General features: G+C 35.8%; 2 protein-coding genes across 3 annotated transcripts; both read right to left on the bottom strand.

Annotated features, from left to right (window-relative positions):
• Positions 1 to 2331: 2331 nt before the first annotated feature.
• On the bottom strand, positions 2332 to 11872 carry LOC114406422 (2-alkenal reductase (NADP(+)-dependent)-like). The gene is made up of 5 exons (XM_028369115.1): positions 11549 to 11872; positions 10538 to 10715; positions 3965 to 4131; positions 3316 to 3398; positions 2332 to 2886 (listed from the first exon to the last, which is right to left on the bottom strand). Exons 1-5 carry the CDS (start codon positions 11768 to 11770, stop codon positions 2508 to 2510), a joined length of 1029 nt encoding a protein of 342 aa, XP_028224916.1. The 5' UTR covers positions 11771 to 11872; the 3' UTR covers positions 2332 to 2507.
• A 1857-nt stretch (positions 11873 to 13729) lies between these two features.
• On the bottom strand, positions 13730 to 16297 carry LOC114406420 (2-alkenal reductase (NADP(+)-dependent)-like). 2 transcript variants are annotated; one of them, XM_028369113.1, is made up of 5 exons: positions 16026 to 16297; positions 15305 to 15482; positions 14969 to 15150; positions 14360 to 14442; positions 13730 to 14265 (listed from the first exon to the last, which is right to left on the bottom strand). In XM_028369113.1, the coding sequence occupies exons 1-5, from the start codon at positions 16248 to 16250 to the stop codon at positions 13887 to 13889; spliced, it is 1047 nt and encodes a 348-aa protein (XP_028224914.1). In that variant the 5' UTR covers positions 16251 to 16297; the 3' UTR covers positions 13730 to 13886. The 2 variants fall into 2 exon arrangements, with proteins under 2 accessions (XP_028224914.1, XP_028224915.1); XM_028369114.1 differs by having other exon boundaries at positions 14969 to 15135.

Here is a 16297-nt window from a genome sequence, read left to right as displayed (position 1 = left end):
ACTCGGTTTGAGTACTCATTTAAGTCTGTGTTGATCCCATATGATTGGAGCATTCTCGCAAAATAGAATGACTCTGACTGATCACCTTATGATTTTACTTAACGAGAGTGACCTAATATACTCATTGTGTGGTGTGTCTTGTTATATACTCCTAAGCGCTTTGATGTTATTTTTCACTGACATAGTATCACATTGCATATAGACTTGAGTCTTAATATAATTGTTGCATAACGCCTGTGAATTGTTTACTATGAAACTGCAAGTGTTGTTACATCTTGAGCGAGTGTTTGATTCACGTGTAATGTGATTGATGATTGAAAAATAACTTTAAATGATAAAGTGGTAAAGTGACGTGAATTGTATTAATTTGAGCTATATTATAAATATTTGTATAATGTATTTTGCTTATGTTTTTGTTTATCTGTATTTTATTTAAAAATGTGATAATTCACTCCCATTGTGTGTTTGTGTTTGGGTCGATTACCATTTTGTTTAAGGTGAGTTAGGATATGATGAGTTCCATGCTGGAGATGGAGAGGCTTAGCTTTGCCAGGAAAATGCTCTGATATATGTGACATTGGGACATATGGTTTTATTTCATATATTATAATTCCATGAATAATATTGTTGTTATATGTTTTCTGCTTTAGTGTGACTTCTCTTCATTCAGAAGGGGCGACCTTGTTTTGAACCGGGATAATATTGTCATTTATTTGAACAAGTTCTATTATGATTTCATTAAGTGAATGTGAACCTTTTACCCTTTAGAAATGTTTTTATGTGTTTTAAAACTTTTAATTAATTTCGCATTCTTATTCCTTTTATTATTAGTATATATATGTGTGTGGGGTAGAGGGTGTCACAGGTGATAAGTACACCCGGTTTGAGTGCTCCTTTAAGCCTGTGTCGATCTCACATGGTTGGAGTATTCTCGTAAAACAGAGTGACCCTAATCGGTCTCCTTATGATTTTACTTAGTGAGAATGACTTGACTTACCCATTGTGAGACATCTCTTGTTATGTACTCCTAAGCGTTCGACGAGGTTTTTCACTAAAAAAAAATACCACATTGCATGTAAGCTCGAGTCTAGTGTATGTGTTGCATAACGTTTGTGTTTGACTTTCATTGAGTTAACGATTGAGGTTTTGGTGTTATTTTTTGGAGTGTGTGAACTCGAATAAGTGTGAATAATGCATGTGATTTTGTGAAGTGATGTTGTTTATGTAAATTCAACTCTAAGTATTATATTTTTCACATACTTTAGTATTTTATTATATATGAATGTGATAACTTATTCACAATGTGTGTTTGTGGTTGGACGGAATGACATTTTATTTTAGGTGAGCCAACATATCATGAGTTTCATGCTTGAGATAAAGAGACTTAGCCTGTGCCAGAGAAATGTGCTTTGATAAATGTGACATGAGGGCATGTGATTTTATTTCATATGTTATAATTCCATGAGTAATGTAGTTGTTTTATATTTTTCACTATTAGTTTGACTTCTTCTCATTCAGAATGAGCGTCCTTATTTTGAGCCGAGACGATTTTATCATTTATTTAAACAAGTTCTATTATGATTTCATTAAATAAATGTAAACCTTTTATCCTTTTGAATTTTTTTTATTTAAATGTATTTTAAAATTTTTAATTAATTCCTCATTTCTATTCCTTTTATTATTAGTACATATATGTATGTGGGATAAAGGGTGTCACACAATTTCTATAGATTTATACCATATTAATTTGAATTGAGAATTCAAATCTTATATTAATTTGCACAATATTATTAAGAACATTGATATATAACACAGGATACAAAGTTATTTACGGATGCTTTGGCATATTAATATTTGGTACATAATTTCTTGGCTTAAAAAGGAATTGACCTTTCTCGTTTAGCAATTAATCCTATTGTGCAATTCATGAGATGGTGTTTTGCCCTCCCCTACGGTAGAAACCAATGCAAGTAGAATTGCATTGGATAACGAAGGTTCATGGTTGTATACATATTACATACATTGCATCACACTGGCCAACAAGTAAGATGTCCAAGTGAAGTCTTCAATAACCAATTCTATTGTTGTGAAGACACTCAAGAAAGTGAGTGGTACAGACAAGAAGCTGAAAACCTATAATCTCAAACATTTACAAGACATACATCTTATAAGCAGTTCCAAGACTTGGACTTCAACCTTAAAGCTCTTGAGTTCTCAACAATCCTACTCCTAACTGCTGCTTGAACATATCAGAATTTTGTGTGTATATATATGTGTGTGTGTGCGTGTGTGAAATTTTCGTTATTATCTTCAATATATGAAAATTGGAAGTAACAAATTAGCATATATTAGAGGTTTTATTTATCACAAAATGTCACTAATGTAGTAATTTCTATCAACAAAATAGAAGAATGACTGCATAAACCATAAAAGCAAGGTTCAATATCCAACAGAAAATTGAAAATTCAGAATTAAAGCTTAGAGAATAACAATATATTTATATAATTTTACTCGTGAGTAACAACAACCACTTGTTTACCAACATTGCGACCGGTATAGAGGCCAACCAAGGCTGCAGGGCCATTCTCAAGGCCCTCAGCAATGTCTTCCACATACACAACCTTCCCTTCTCTGATATGAGGCAGGACAAACTCCAAGAATTTTGGATATAAATGATAGAAATCAGTTGCAATAAAACCTTCCATTTTAACCCGCTTAAATATGAGATTTGCCAAATTTGTTACACCATCGAACTGAGTAAGATTGTACTGCGAGATCATTCCACAGACAGGTATGTGGCCATGAAATTTCATGTTTGGGAGTACTGCATCAAGTGTCTTGCCCCCAACATTCTCAAAGTAAATGTCAATGCCTTCTGGAAAGTACCTGATTTGTATGTTGATATCCACTTTCAGTTGCTTGATCATGTTACTAGGCACGGTAACTTTACTTCTTTTATGGTAATAAACAATTTAAAATAAAATTTCTCTATCAAGAAATGAGTAAACCACCAATTTTATTGTTAAAGTATTACCTTTTCTCCAGAATAGTCTTTAAAATAAATCAAATTTCTTAACTAGACATAAAAGTATTGGAAATCTGTCTAAGCAGTCCCTTAAATATTAAAACGCCCTTCAAATTAGTCCCTGAACTTTACTGAAATACATCAATGTAGGGACTGAACTAATGGATATTTAACACGTCGGGGACTACTTAAATAGTTTTAATACTTTAGAAAAAACTATTTAGGAGAAAGGGTAATAGTTCGAGGACGATGTTGGTGGTTGATTTATTAGGAAATTGTTAAATACTGACCTTTTCAAAGCTGCATTGAGGTCTGGCTCTTCTTTGTAGTTAAAAGCTTCATCAAATCCTAATTTATTCTTCAGCAGATCCACCTAGTTGCAAGACACATGCATTTAAGTGAAAGGATGACCAATTTTCTGGCCTAGCTATTCCAAATTTTATAAGCAGAAGCACTGTCAATGCTTTCTGTCACAGTGCTGTTCATAAATTTCTTTTCTTGGTACAGTCGGAAGAGGTGGGAGTTGGACACTTTGCAAACAAACATGAACATAGAAACACAATACTACACATTTTTTAATTATAAAAAATATTAGAGTGGAAATCCCAATACTCGGCTTAAATAATAATACCCTGCATTGACTAAAACTTCATGTATTTCAATTCCCCCCGCGATATTGGAAAATCACAAAAGTATGCAACATGCCTCAAAAGTTTGCACTGCCAAAGGATTTATAACTGAAAGAAAATAATTCCAAAAGTATTTCTGTAATATAATTTGGCCAATTCAACTCTACCTTATAGAAAAGGCTTTGGTGGCTGTTATTGTAATTAGGTTAATTCAAAATAATAGTATTTTAAACAGTAGAATAAATATCCAACATTTAAGCTGATTAATCGTTTATCCAGGGACGTATAACAACAATAATTAAACAAATACCTTCTCTTTACTTCCAGCACTTCCAACAACATAACAACCAGTCAACTTAGCAAATTGGCCAACAAGTTGACCAACAGCACCAGAGGCAGCTGAAACGAAAACAGTGTCTCCTTTTTTGGGAGAACCTACCTCAAAGAAACCAGCATAAGCAGTCATTCCTGGCATACCTGTGGCCGGAGAAGAAAATGACATAGGTCAAAAGACACAACAAATTACCAATAAACTAAGCAAAAACATCAATAAGCCTGCATGCAAGCTTGCTGAGATTCATTCTGATAAAGCAGAATGTACTCAAGCATAGTACATAAAATAGCATAATATAAAAACCTAGGAAACACAGATTCAGTATGGGATACAAATATGATATGACATGACAAGAACAAGACAATATGGCACATTTTAAAAGTTATACAGATATGATATGTATCTAAATTCTAACATGGCTACATGACATGACCACTGTTTCCAAGTGTATGTACTTCTTAGTTAAAAATTATGAAAAGGAAGGTGTTTATCACAGATATGTGGCACTAAAAGATATACAAAAGTAATGAGCTATCAATCCAAATGAGTATAAAGGTCATTTAATTTGGTTCTACCCCAAACCAAAGCTGGTTAGCCGAGTATTTTAATGAATAAAGGATCAATTCCAGCCATATCACCTTCATTGAACAAAAGAAGAAAATAGAAAAGCATTATTGGAACAAGTAGCAGGAGGACAACTACATCCAATTCTAAATGCTTTTATATAAACAGTTTCATTATGCATTCAGTTAATAAGTACATAATCACATAACATATCATCATCAGGACCCTTGTAAAGCTTATTGAAATAAGCCTACTTGAACACTTTAGCTTATATGAGAAGGTCATATGCTACTTTCAAAACGCCTGCTTAAGAACATATATGATACGACAAAAACAAACCCAAATAAGCTTCCATAAAAGCCGTTCCTGAGTCTGATAGGACCCAGCTAATTGAAGAATTGCCACATGAGCAGCTGATTCACCAAAGATCAAGTGGACCCAAGACGTGGAAGGTGTATTCTAGAAGGAAGGGTAGAAAGGGTATTGGTGGCTAGTTAGTTACAATTGTGTGACGTGGTTAGGAATGAGGAGAGTACCATTGCACTTCCTGGATATAAGGAGTGGGAGGGGGAATATTCAATCATCTTGATTATTGTAATATTCTAGAATGTATAGGGAGCTTTAGCTTCCTATTAGGAGCCCTGCTCTTGTCAGATCTGTGGATTGTTATTCCCTTTTCTGTTATTGTCTCCATTGTTGATCATAATAATAAAGCTCTCTATTCCTCCATTTTACTATTTTTATTGTTTGATTGTTTTATTGCTATTCTGGTACGTATCAAGTGGTCCGACCTGCCGGATTAATTCTTCGACGGAAGTACTAGTGAATGCCTACTAAGAAGGTGACTCCTGCAGCATTTACAAAAATGGAAGCGAAGGTGGAAGCACTTGAAGGAGAAATGTCTGAAGTCAGATCAACGTTGGCTGACGTTCAGAACGCCGTGAAGGAGAACCACGCGAGTCTAATCGCGATGCTGGAGAAGTGTTTGGGAAAATCCCTGAGTGGAGAGGAAGGGAGTGCTAGTTTCGCCGGCAAAACGTCATCGGAGATTCCAGTTTCATCGGAGAAGGCGAAAGGAACGAGTTCCAGTGATTTACGAGGTGACGTGTTGGCGGAATTCCGTCAATCCGTCAAGAAGGTGGAGCTTCCACCGTTTGATGGTGAGGACCCAGCTGGATGGATATCGCGAGCAGAGGTTTTCTTTCGCGTCCAGGACACCAGTCCGGAGGTGAAGGTTAGTTTGGCTCAGATTTGTATGGAGGGATCTACGATCCACTTTTTTAATTCTTTGATTGGCGAGGAAGAAGGGTTGACGTGGGAGGCGTTGAAGGAAGCTTTGCTGGAGAGGTATGGGGGTCATGGAGAAGGTGACGTCTATGAGCAGTTGACGGAATTGAAGCAAACCGGAACGGTGGAGGAGTACATCACAGAGTTCGAGTATTTGACAGCTCAAATTCCAAAACTCCCGGAAAAGCAGTTTCGGGGTTATTTCCTTCATGGGTTGAAGACGGAGATTAAGGGGAAGGTGCGGAGTTTAGCAGTGATGGGAGAGTTGAGCAGAGCGAAGCTTCTGCAAGTTACTAGAGCTGTGGAGAAGGAGATAAAGGGTGAAAGTGGATCGGGCTACAGTCGTGGGCCTAGACCTGGAAATGGGTCGTTTCGGACCGGGTCACATGGTATGGGTAAGTCTGGATCCGATTGGGTCATGGTAAAAGGGAGAGAAGTGGGATCGAATGGGGGTGTGAAAAGTGGAGTTAATGGGCCTAGAGGAGATAAGCCAGCCCATGGTGACAGAAAACGTGTTGGGCCTCGTGATAGAGGTTTTACTCATTTAGCATACAATGAGTTGATGGAAAGAAAACAAAAAGGGCTGTGTTTCAAATGTGGGGGTCCATTCCATCCTATGCATCAATGTCCTGACAAGCAGCTTAGAGTTTTGGTGGTAGAGGATGACGAAGATAATGAAGAGGAGGCCAAAATTTTAGCAGTGGAGGTGGAGGAAGCTGATGACGAAGAGAAGGGGGAGATGAGCGTGCTGGACTTGCATCACATAGCACATGAGAATCATCACACTGTTAAATTCCAAGGCTCAATTCGGGGTGTGGAGGTGCTGATTTTGGTTGATAGTGGTGCTACACATAACTTCATTTCTCAGAAGTTGGTACATCAAATGGACTGGCCAGTTGAAATTACTCCTCAAATGAATGTAAAATTGGGGAATGGATTCCAAATGGTGACACAAGGGGTGTGTAGGGGGTTGGATATGCAAATTGGAGATTTCAAATTAGACCCGGAAATGCATTTGTTTGAGTTAGGAGGAATTGATGTTGTTTTAGGCATTGAATGGCTTAAAACCTTAGGAGACACAATTACCAATTGGAAGCAACAAACTATGAGTTTTTGGAAGGATAAGGAGTGGGTGACCCTTAAGGGAAAAGAGGGGTGTAGGAAGTCAGTGGCCTTACAAAGTATATTGAGCAAGCCCAAGCCCAATACGCAGGGCTTGATGTGGGAAATAGAGAAGTGTGAGCCCAATGGAGTTGACAAACCTAGTCTGTCTGTACAACAACAAACAGAGCTGGAGGATTTGTTACGCAAATACGCACAAGTATTCCAAGCACCAGCTGGTCTTCCTCCAAAGCGAAACAAAGAACATGTTATTAACCTTGTAGATGGACAAGGGGCAGTGAATGTAAGACCGTATCGTTATCCTCACCACCACAAAAACGAGATAGAGAAGCAGGTCAAGGAGATGCTGGCCACAGGAATTATACGTCATAGCACGAGTTCGTTCTCAAGCCCGGTGATACTAGTCAAAAAGAAGGACAATACTTGGAGGATGTGTATTGATTATCGTGCCCTTAATAAGGTAACTGTTCCTGATAAATTTCCAATCCCTGTCATTGAGGAGTTGTTAGATGAATTACATGGAGCCAAATTTTATTTCAAATTGGATTTAAAATCCGGCTACCATCAAGTTAGAGTGAAGGAGTCTGATGTGTGTAAGACAGCTTTTAGGACACATGAGGGACATTATGAGTTTCTTGTGATGCCTTTTGGGCTCATGAATGCTCCCTCAACCTTTCAAAGCCTCATGAATGATGTGTTCCGCCCCTTATTAAGGAAGCATGTGCTAGTTTTCTTTGACGATATCCTTATCTATAGTAAGGATTGGAAGTCTCACTTGATACATTTGGAGGAGGTCTTGAATTTGTTATCCACTCACAGTTTAGTGGCTAATAGGAAAAAGTGTAATTTCGCTCAAAAGACTGTTGAATATTTGGGGCATATGATTTCAGAAGATGGAGTAGCTGTAGATCCTGGTAAGGTGGTCAGCGTGCTCCAATGGCCACAACCTAAGAATGTCAAGGGTGTAAGGGGTTTCTTAGGCCTTACAGGGTACTACCGGAAGTTTATAAGAGATTATGGGAAGATTGCAAGACCTTTAACTGAGCTTACCAAGAAGGACAGTTTTAAATGGGGAGTGGAAGCTCAACAAGCTTTTGATGAATTGAAGAAAAGGCTTACTACAGCACCAGTTTTGGCTTTACCTGATTTCTCTAAGAATTTTGTGATTGAGTGTGATGCTTCAGGTGGTGGTATAGGAGCTATTTTAATACAAGAGGCCTATAGCTTACTTCAGTAAAGCTCTGGGACTGAGAAATTTAGCCAAATCTGCCTATGAGAAAGAGTTGATGGCAGTCGTGCTAGCAATCCAGCATTGGAGACCGTATTTATTGGGGAGGAAGTTTGTGGTTTCCACTGATCAGAAGAGTCTAAAGCAATTAATGCAGCAGAGAATCATTACTGCAGAGCAGCAGAATTGGGCTGCTAAACTGCTTGGATTTGATTTTGAGATTATTTATAAGCAAGGCAGATTGAATAAAGGTGCAGATGCTCTGTCAAGAATTCATGAAGGAGGGGATTTGAATGTTATGAATTCTTGTGTGAAATGGATCCAAGAGGAACAGATCAAGACAGAAATTCAGCAGGACGAAAAATTGCAGAGAATAATAGAGGAAATGCAGCAGAATTCAGTTTCATGGCCTGGTTATGAGTACAGACAGGGTGTGTTATTGTATGAAGGTAGATTGGTTATTTCCAGCAAATCCGGGCTGATTCCTACACTGTTAGAGGAGTTTCATTCAACACCACAGGGAGGACATTCAAGATTTTACAAGACTTACAGAAGGCTGGCTGCTAATGTGTATTGGATAGGCATGAAAGGGACTGTACAGGAGTTTGTGAGAAACTGTGATATCTGTCAGAGACAGAAGTATATGGCATCATCCCCAGGGGGTTTGTTACAGCCCTTACCCATTCCAGAGCAAATTTGGGAGGATTTATCTATTGATTTCATTATAGGCTTACCAAAGTCAAAAGGGTATGAAGCTATTCTAGTTGTGGTGGACAGGTTGTCTAAATACTCTCATTTTATTCCACTTAAACATCCTTATACTGCAAGGAGTATTGCTGAGGTATTCTGTAAGGAGATCGTCAGACTCCATGGCATACCATTGTCCATAGTTAGTGACAGGGATCCCATATTCATGAGTAGTTTTTGGAGGGAATTATTCAAGTTACAAGGGACTAAACTCAAGATGAGTACTGCTTACCACCCTGAGTCGGATGGGCAAACAGAAGTTGTTAACAGGTGTTTGGAGACTTATTTAAGATGCTTTATTGCAGACCAGCCTAAGACATGGGTATCATGGGTACATTGGGCTGAGTATTGGTTCAATACCACCTTTCATGCTGCTACTGAGAAGACACCTTTTGAGATAGTTTATGGGAGACAACCACCAATACTGACTAGGTGGGTACAAGGTGAAACCAGAGTAGAAGCTGTGCAGAGGGAGTTGTTGGACAGAGATGAGGCTTTGAGGCAATTGAAGAGTCAATTATTAAGGGCACAAGAGAAAATGAAAAACCAGGCCGACAAGAAGCGTATTGACAGGAGTTTTGTGTGTGGAGAATGGGTATTTGTCAAGCTCAGAGCACATAGACAGCAGTCTGTGGTTACTAGAATTAATGCCAAGCTCGCAGCAAGATATTATGGTCCCTACCCTATCATAGAGAAGATAGGATCAGTAGCTTATAGATTGAAGTTACCAGAAGGATCTAGAGTACATCCTGTTTTCCATGTTTCTTTATTGAAGAAGGCTGTGGGTCGGTATCACGAGGAGGAGGAGTTACCGGATTTGCTGGAAGAACAAATTGACATGTATGTACCAGAGGCAGCACTAGCTACCAGGAAGGTGAAGCAGCAGGGTGAAGAAGTCAGACAGGTTCTAATTCATTGGAAGGGAAGGACTGTAGAAGAAGCAACATGGGAAGATGAGATAATGATCAGAAGTCAGTTTCCAAAGTTTAGCCTTGAGGACAAGGCCATTGCAGAAGGAGAGGGTATTGATAGGACCCAGCTAATTGAAGAATTGCCACATGAGCAGCTGATTCACCAAAGATCAAGTGGACCCAAGACGTGGAAGGTGTATTCTAGAAGGAAGGGTAGAAAGGGTATTGGTGGCTAGTTAGTTACAATTGTGTGACGTGGTTAGGAATGAGGAGAGTACCATTGCACTTCCTGGATATAAGGAGTGGGAGGGGGAATATTCAATCATCTTGATTATTGTAATATTCTAGAATGTATAGGGAGCTTTAGCTTCCTATTAGGAGCCCTGCTCTTGTCAGATCTGTGGATTGTTATTCCCTTTTCTGTTATTGTCTCCATTGTTGATCATAATAATAAAGCTCTCTATTCCTCCATTTTACTATTTTTATTGTTTGATTGTTTTATTGCTATTCTGGTACGTATCAGAGTCTCTTCTATGATGGTCAGGTTAACCCATTATCTTAATGCTATTAGACAAAGAAAGGAACTAATTTATCACAGGCAATCTTCATAAGTTAGGCTTGCAGATCATACTGAAATCAACTGCATCATTCACTAAGAATCAATATGAATTGAAATTGTTAAATACATACCAAGAATTCCAGTGTAGTAGGAAAGTGGGACATCAGTGTGCTCAATTTTGAAATGTATGAGAGATGAGGGGACCAAGCTATACTCTTCCCATTTAGTAATCCCCCACACTAAATCACCTTTCTTGTAATCTGGACGTCCAGATTCCAGCACTTGAGACACACCATATCCTTTCAATGGCTGCAAACAATTACTCAACAGTTACTAGCTACATTTGTATATGATTAAAATTAAAATGTAGTATGTATTTTCAATACTACATATTCTTGATTAGTTTCACATTATTATTATTATCACTTAAGTCCCGGATTAGGGACCATAACAAGAAAAAGGACTAATTTTAAGGACTTAAAATGAAACCCCAAAATATTTCACAAACTTATTTGAGTTTTTCTTACTTTTAAAGACTAAAATGACAGCAAGATATAACTTTTCGGGGATTAAATTGGCTATTTATTTAATTGGTTTTTTTTTTGGGGTTATCATGACATTGACACAGAGTATCCACCACCAGCTTTTCCTAATGGCTAATATCCTAACTAACCATATTTAGTGGAGTCTCTCCTTCCGTTCTTTGCATTCAAGGCTGGATCTGAGACCTTACTTAAGGGAAAGCAAGGTTTTACTCTGTTTATTTTTTAAAAAAACAATAACTTTTGTCCTCAGCAAGTTTTTTTTATAAAAAATATTAGTGAACAAGGTGTCATCAAAACTGTGATTTTGGCAGAACCGATAAGGTTTATGGAACTTCGGTGATCCCAATGCGACTGTAATTGCCGCATTTGTGTCTGCAATTTGCCAATTTTCTACTATCAGGGAACGTGAGAAATCTAAACGAGGATTAAAACAATCATTTTGTAAAGGGCTCAACAACAATTTTGACCAAAAATTGCTTTTTTATTTTTGTATGTAAGAAAAAAGACATAAAAGAATGTAGTAGAAGCCAAAATTTCAAATTTAACAATAATAATATTAAAAAAAAAATGAGGTGAAAGAGAGAGTGCGTGACATACAGAGGCAAGGGTGAAGGAGCCATCTCCGAAAGAACGGTCCTTGGCCATGAGGAGTCGCATGTATGGATCACATGACAAGTAGAGATTTTTTAGAAGGACATCATTGGAACCTTCTGGAACCTTCAATATTATGGTGCCTTCAACAATGTTCATGTCGGATTCTTTAGGGAATCCGGTGACATAGTCTCTTAGAACCACTTGCTTGTTCCTCACTTGGGTCATCCTAAACTAAAGCTTTTTTTTGTGTGTGTCGTTTCAGTGAAGAGAGTTCAGTGTGTTGTTTTGCATTGTTGGGTTAATATAGGGAGTAATTGAAAATGGGAAAATTTAAATGGCTATTGGGTTTCATTGTCATTTATAACGCTATCACCATTCGCCAACGTGGAATGTAGTATGCCACAAAAGCAGTCTTGCCTTTCTATGGTTCAGGACGTCATATTTTCTGAATTTGCTTTATTTCAGTTTAACAATATTATTATGATAAACTTCCTTCTTCTTTTTTAACCTTAGGATTGATACCAATTCGTTTCATCAAAATGAATTGAAATTTTAAATTATTTAATTAAGAGACACAAATTAATATTATTTATATTAATTGTTATTAGTAAAAAAAAATCAATTATTTAATATTTTTCTATTTATATTAATATCCGTAAAACTCAAAGAAAATACTAGAAAATTTATAATAATACTAAGAACATTTAACGCAAGTAGTTTTAGTTGGTTTTTGAATATGAAATAGTTGTTGTTGAAAAGAAACATACTCATCTTGTGTGCATTCAAGATATTTGACATATTTGTTATTATTTTTGGCAGAATAATTTTATATCAATACCATCATCCACAAAAGAAAAAATGACTGATTTTTTTTAAGATAAGAAACTAATAAAATAGATTATAATATGACTAAATCAACCTCTCACTTTGTGTTTAGCTTATAGGAGAGAAATAAGATAGATTAAGGAGATAATTTGGTAAAGGAGAAATAAAGTTATATGTGGTGTAATTTGTTTTAAGAGAGATAAATGAGAAATATTGTAAAAATAAATAAATATTGTAAGGTTGTTTGATAAGAATAAAATAAGGAGGAGAAAATTAGATAAACACAATAATCGATTAAGATGCACAGATGATCCATTATGATGCATAAATAATCGGTTAAGTTGGTAAAAATTTAATTGAAACAATTGATTTCTGTTATTCGAAATGATTTTTGCGAAGATGGGAATTTATATTTTGGTCCCAAAAGATTGTACCTTAACTCTCTTCAAACTTGTCTGGTACCAAACTCCCGAATGGTATTTCCGTCTTCGACATCTTATTTCCATTGCAAGTGTATCCGCCACAACATTAGCTTCCCTGGTAATTACATGGAATTTCACCTGTCAATTTGTTTAAGAGCAATAATCTCTTCAATAATGTCCTTTGTTAAGAAAAAGGAAAAAATATTTTTTTATTAAGATGCATAAAAATGTATTTCTATCATTTTTAAATGCATTCCTATATAATTTTGGGTTAATTAAGTTTTTAATTTTTAATTTTTATTTTAAATCCTGTTTTAGTCTATAAACAAAAGCTTAATTGATTAAGATTCTTTCATTTTTTATTTATTTATGTTTTTAATTCTTAAATTTTTGTTTGATGGCTAAGAACCTTAAACTTTTAGAAATTTTAGATTTTAATTCCTAAATAAAAATTTGAACTCATTTTTTTTATTTATTTAATAAGATTTCAGAAACTAAAAATCAAAATTTTTAAAAAAAAAATTAAGAATTTTTTATCACTCAAACTTTTGCTTATAGATTAAAAAATTAAAAAATTTAATGGCTAAATTTTTTAGCTTCCTTGTTAGTGGCTAAATTGTATAGCTTGTTGAATCACTCACACAATAGGCCTTCCACCTTCCGAGGGGTCATGCCTAAATGACATTGTTCTCCCATTCACTATTTTTTCTTTTAAAAAAAAATTGAATCCCTAAACCTTTTTGTTTTTCTGAAATTTTTCTCAACTTCATCAAGAGACCAACGATTTATCCACCATCTAGACCCTTTCTGTTCACTCGTATATCCTGAAAATTGTATCATAATCTTCACAATTTAAAGTAGCAGAAGATTATACACAGAATGCTTTATAACATAATATCACTAAAGGGGATTTCATTTTAACATTTGCCAACACAACTATCTCAAATACCACAAATATTGATCGCAAAAGCCATACAAAGAGGCCTAATTTTTTATTTTTTTTGAGGGCACAAAGATGCCTAATATTCAACACAAAAATAGAACAAAAACTTTGAATGAAAAAAGACAGCAATGTCCAACAAAAGCATCTGCATTCAGTCATGAGCAACAACAACCACTTGTTTACCAAAATTGCGACCACTATAGAGGCCAACCAAGGCAGCAGGTCCATTCTCAAGACCCTCAGCAATGTCTTCCACATACACAACCTTCCCTTCTCTAATATGTGGCAGGATAAACTCCAAGAATTTCGGATATAAGTGATAAAATGCAGTAACCATAAAACCTTCCATACAAACTTGCTTAAGTATAAGATTTGCCAAATTTGTTACACCTTCAGGTTGAGTAAGATTATATTGTGAGATCATTCCGCAGACGGGTATGCGACCATGGACTCTCATATTTGTGAGTACTGCATCTAGTGTCTTGCCCCCAACATTCTCAAAGTAAATGTCAATGCCTTCTGGAAAGTAACTGATGCATAAATTGATATGCACTAGTCATTAGTGTATATTGTATGGACAAATTTAATCAAAATTTCTCTATCACAATACTGTTAAATACTGACCTTTTCAAAGTTGTATTGAGATCTGACTCTTCTTTGTAGTTAAAAGCTTCATCAAATCCTAATTTATTCTTTAAAAGATCCACCTAGTTGTGAAAAAACACATTCAAATGAGAGAACTAGATAATATGTTGGTGATCAAATATTAATTAGAAGAATTTCATTTCAGGTCCAGTAAATTAGACTACTATTGCTAGTGTATGCCACAATTCTCTTAATAAAGGCTCAAGTTTATTATGGGGGTAAAAGCAGAGGGGCAAGCTTTGGACTGGATACATAACAAAACAAACTTCAGCAAAGGATCATAGTGATACAATTTTATGAAGTATAGAAAACAACAGAGTGCAACTTCTGATATGTGACTTAAATATATAACAGCATGATCCAGCAACAATAAACTTCCATGTGTTTTACTTATAAATCTTGGAAAATCCCAAAAGTAAGCAACAAGCCCCAAAGTTTTCAGTGACAAGGAATTCACAATTAACAGAGAATATAATCTAAGCTTGGAAATAGGCAAAAACATTTCAATAAACAGTATAATATAATGAAAAAATAATGTTAATTTATCATTCATGGAGACATATATAATGACAATAACTGGATGAATACCTTCTCTTTGCTTCCAGCACTTCCAACCACATAACAACCAGCCAATTTAGCAAATTGACCAACAAGTTGACCAACTGCACCAGAGGCAGCTGAAACAAAAACATTCTCTCCTTTCTTGGGAGAGCCTAATTCAAAGAAACCAGCATAAGCAGTCATTCCTGGCATACCTGTGTTCAAAGAAACTAAAATGGATCATAAAGGCACAATAACACGTGAGAAAAAAATGAAACAAGCATCCATAAGCTTGCTTGCATGCTTGCTAAGACTCATTTTCTAGATGCATATATGATTGAATAAGAATGATCATAAATTGTGTTTATTTTATTGAATACATACCAAGAATACCAGTATAATATGAAAGTGGGACATCAGTGTGCTCAATTTTGAAATGTATTAGAGATGAGGGGATGAAGCTGAATTCTTCCCATTTAGTGATTCCCCATACTAAGTCACCTTTCTTATAATCTTGGTGTTCAGATTCAAGGACTTTAGAAACCCCATATCCTGTTAATGGCTGCATTTACATAAGGGTTAGTAACTACATGAGTCTATGACTAAAAAATTGTATTTTCAATACTACACTACAAGCTTTTCTTTTTATTAAAGCTTGCCTTCAATTATCAAATTTCTATATTCAATTTTCTCAATGCCCCATTTGTAAAGTACATGTTATACACAAATATAAATAATAGTGCTATATTTGTGAGTTTTCAAAGAGACATGGTAAAATGTTATCTATTTGGTTCGAACACAATTGACTCCAGTGAAAAGTATATTTCAGAAAATGAAATGGTATTTAAATTCCAAATGGATAAAATATGAAACTCAATTTTATGGAAATTTTAAAGGATAATTCATTTCCATTTTTTAGAAGTCATATGGTCTCAAATGAAGAAGATTATAAAGTTTCTAATAAGGCCTCAATCGCCATATCAAAGTAAACAAACAGAGTCTACCAGGACCAGAAAAAACAATAACAGTAACAAATTTATAATGAAAAGAGAAATGTTCTATGCACTAACATAGTGTGAATTTTTATTTTTTTTTTATGACTTACAGAGCCAGGTGTATAGGTCTGAAATCCCTCGAGGTCTTCCATATTGGACATGAGAGCTCGCATGTAAGGGTCACAAGAGAGGTAGAGATTTTTGAGAAGCACATCATTGGAACCTTGTGGAAGCTTCAATGTTATGACACTTTCAACAATGTTCATGTCGGATTCTTTGGGAAAACCAGTGACATAGTTCCTTAGAACCACTTGATTGTTCTTCACTTGGGTCATTTTAGTTTGTAGCTTAGCTTCTGTTTTTGACGGTGTTGTGTATCGTG

This window comes from Glycine soja, chromosome 3, assembly GCF_004193775.1.
Source record: "Glycine soja cultivar W05 chromosome 3, ASM419377v2, whole genome shotgun sequence".
Lineage (NCBI taxonomy): Eukaryota > Viridiplantae > Streptophyta > Magnoliopsida > Fabales > Fabaceae > Glycine > Glycine soja.
Note: the sequence above shows the minus strand (reverse complement) of the source record. Positions and strands in the feature narration are given on the sequence as shown.

Bases quoted from the DNA above. Each gene is read 5' to 3' on its own strand.
- LOC114406422 (XM_028369115.1), bottom strand. From the start codon at position 11,770: ATGACCCAAGTGAGGAACAAGCAAGTGGTTCTAAGAGACTATGTCACC. The intron at 10,716-11,548 runs GTATGTCACGCA...AATTGTTTGCAG, and splicing joins GCTCCTTCACCCTTGCCTCT to CCATTGAAAGGATATGGTGT. The intron at 2,887-3,315 runs GTCAGTATTTAA...CATACAAATCAG, and splicing joins CTCAATGCAGCTTTGAAAAG to GTACTTTCCAGAAGGCATTG.
- LOC114406420 (XM_028369113.1), bottom strand. From the start codon at position 16,250: ATGACCCAAGTGAAGAACAATCAAGTGGTTCTAAGGAACTATGTCACT. The intron at 14,443-14,968 runs GTATTCATCCAG...TTTCACAACTAG, and splicing joins GTGCTGGAAGCAAAGAGAAG to GTGGATCTTTTAAAGAATAA. The intron at 14,266-14,359 runs GTCAGTATTTAA...TTTATGCATCAG, and splicing joins CTCAATACAACTTTGAAAAG to TTACTTTCCAGAAGGCATTG.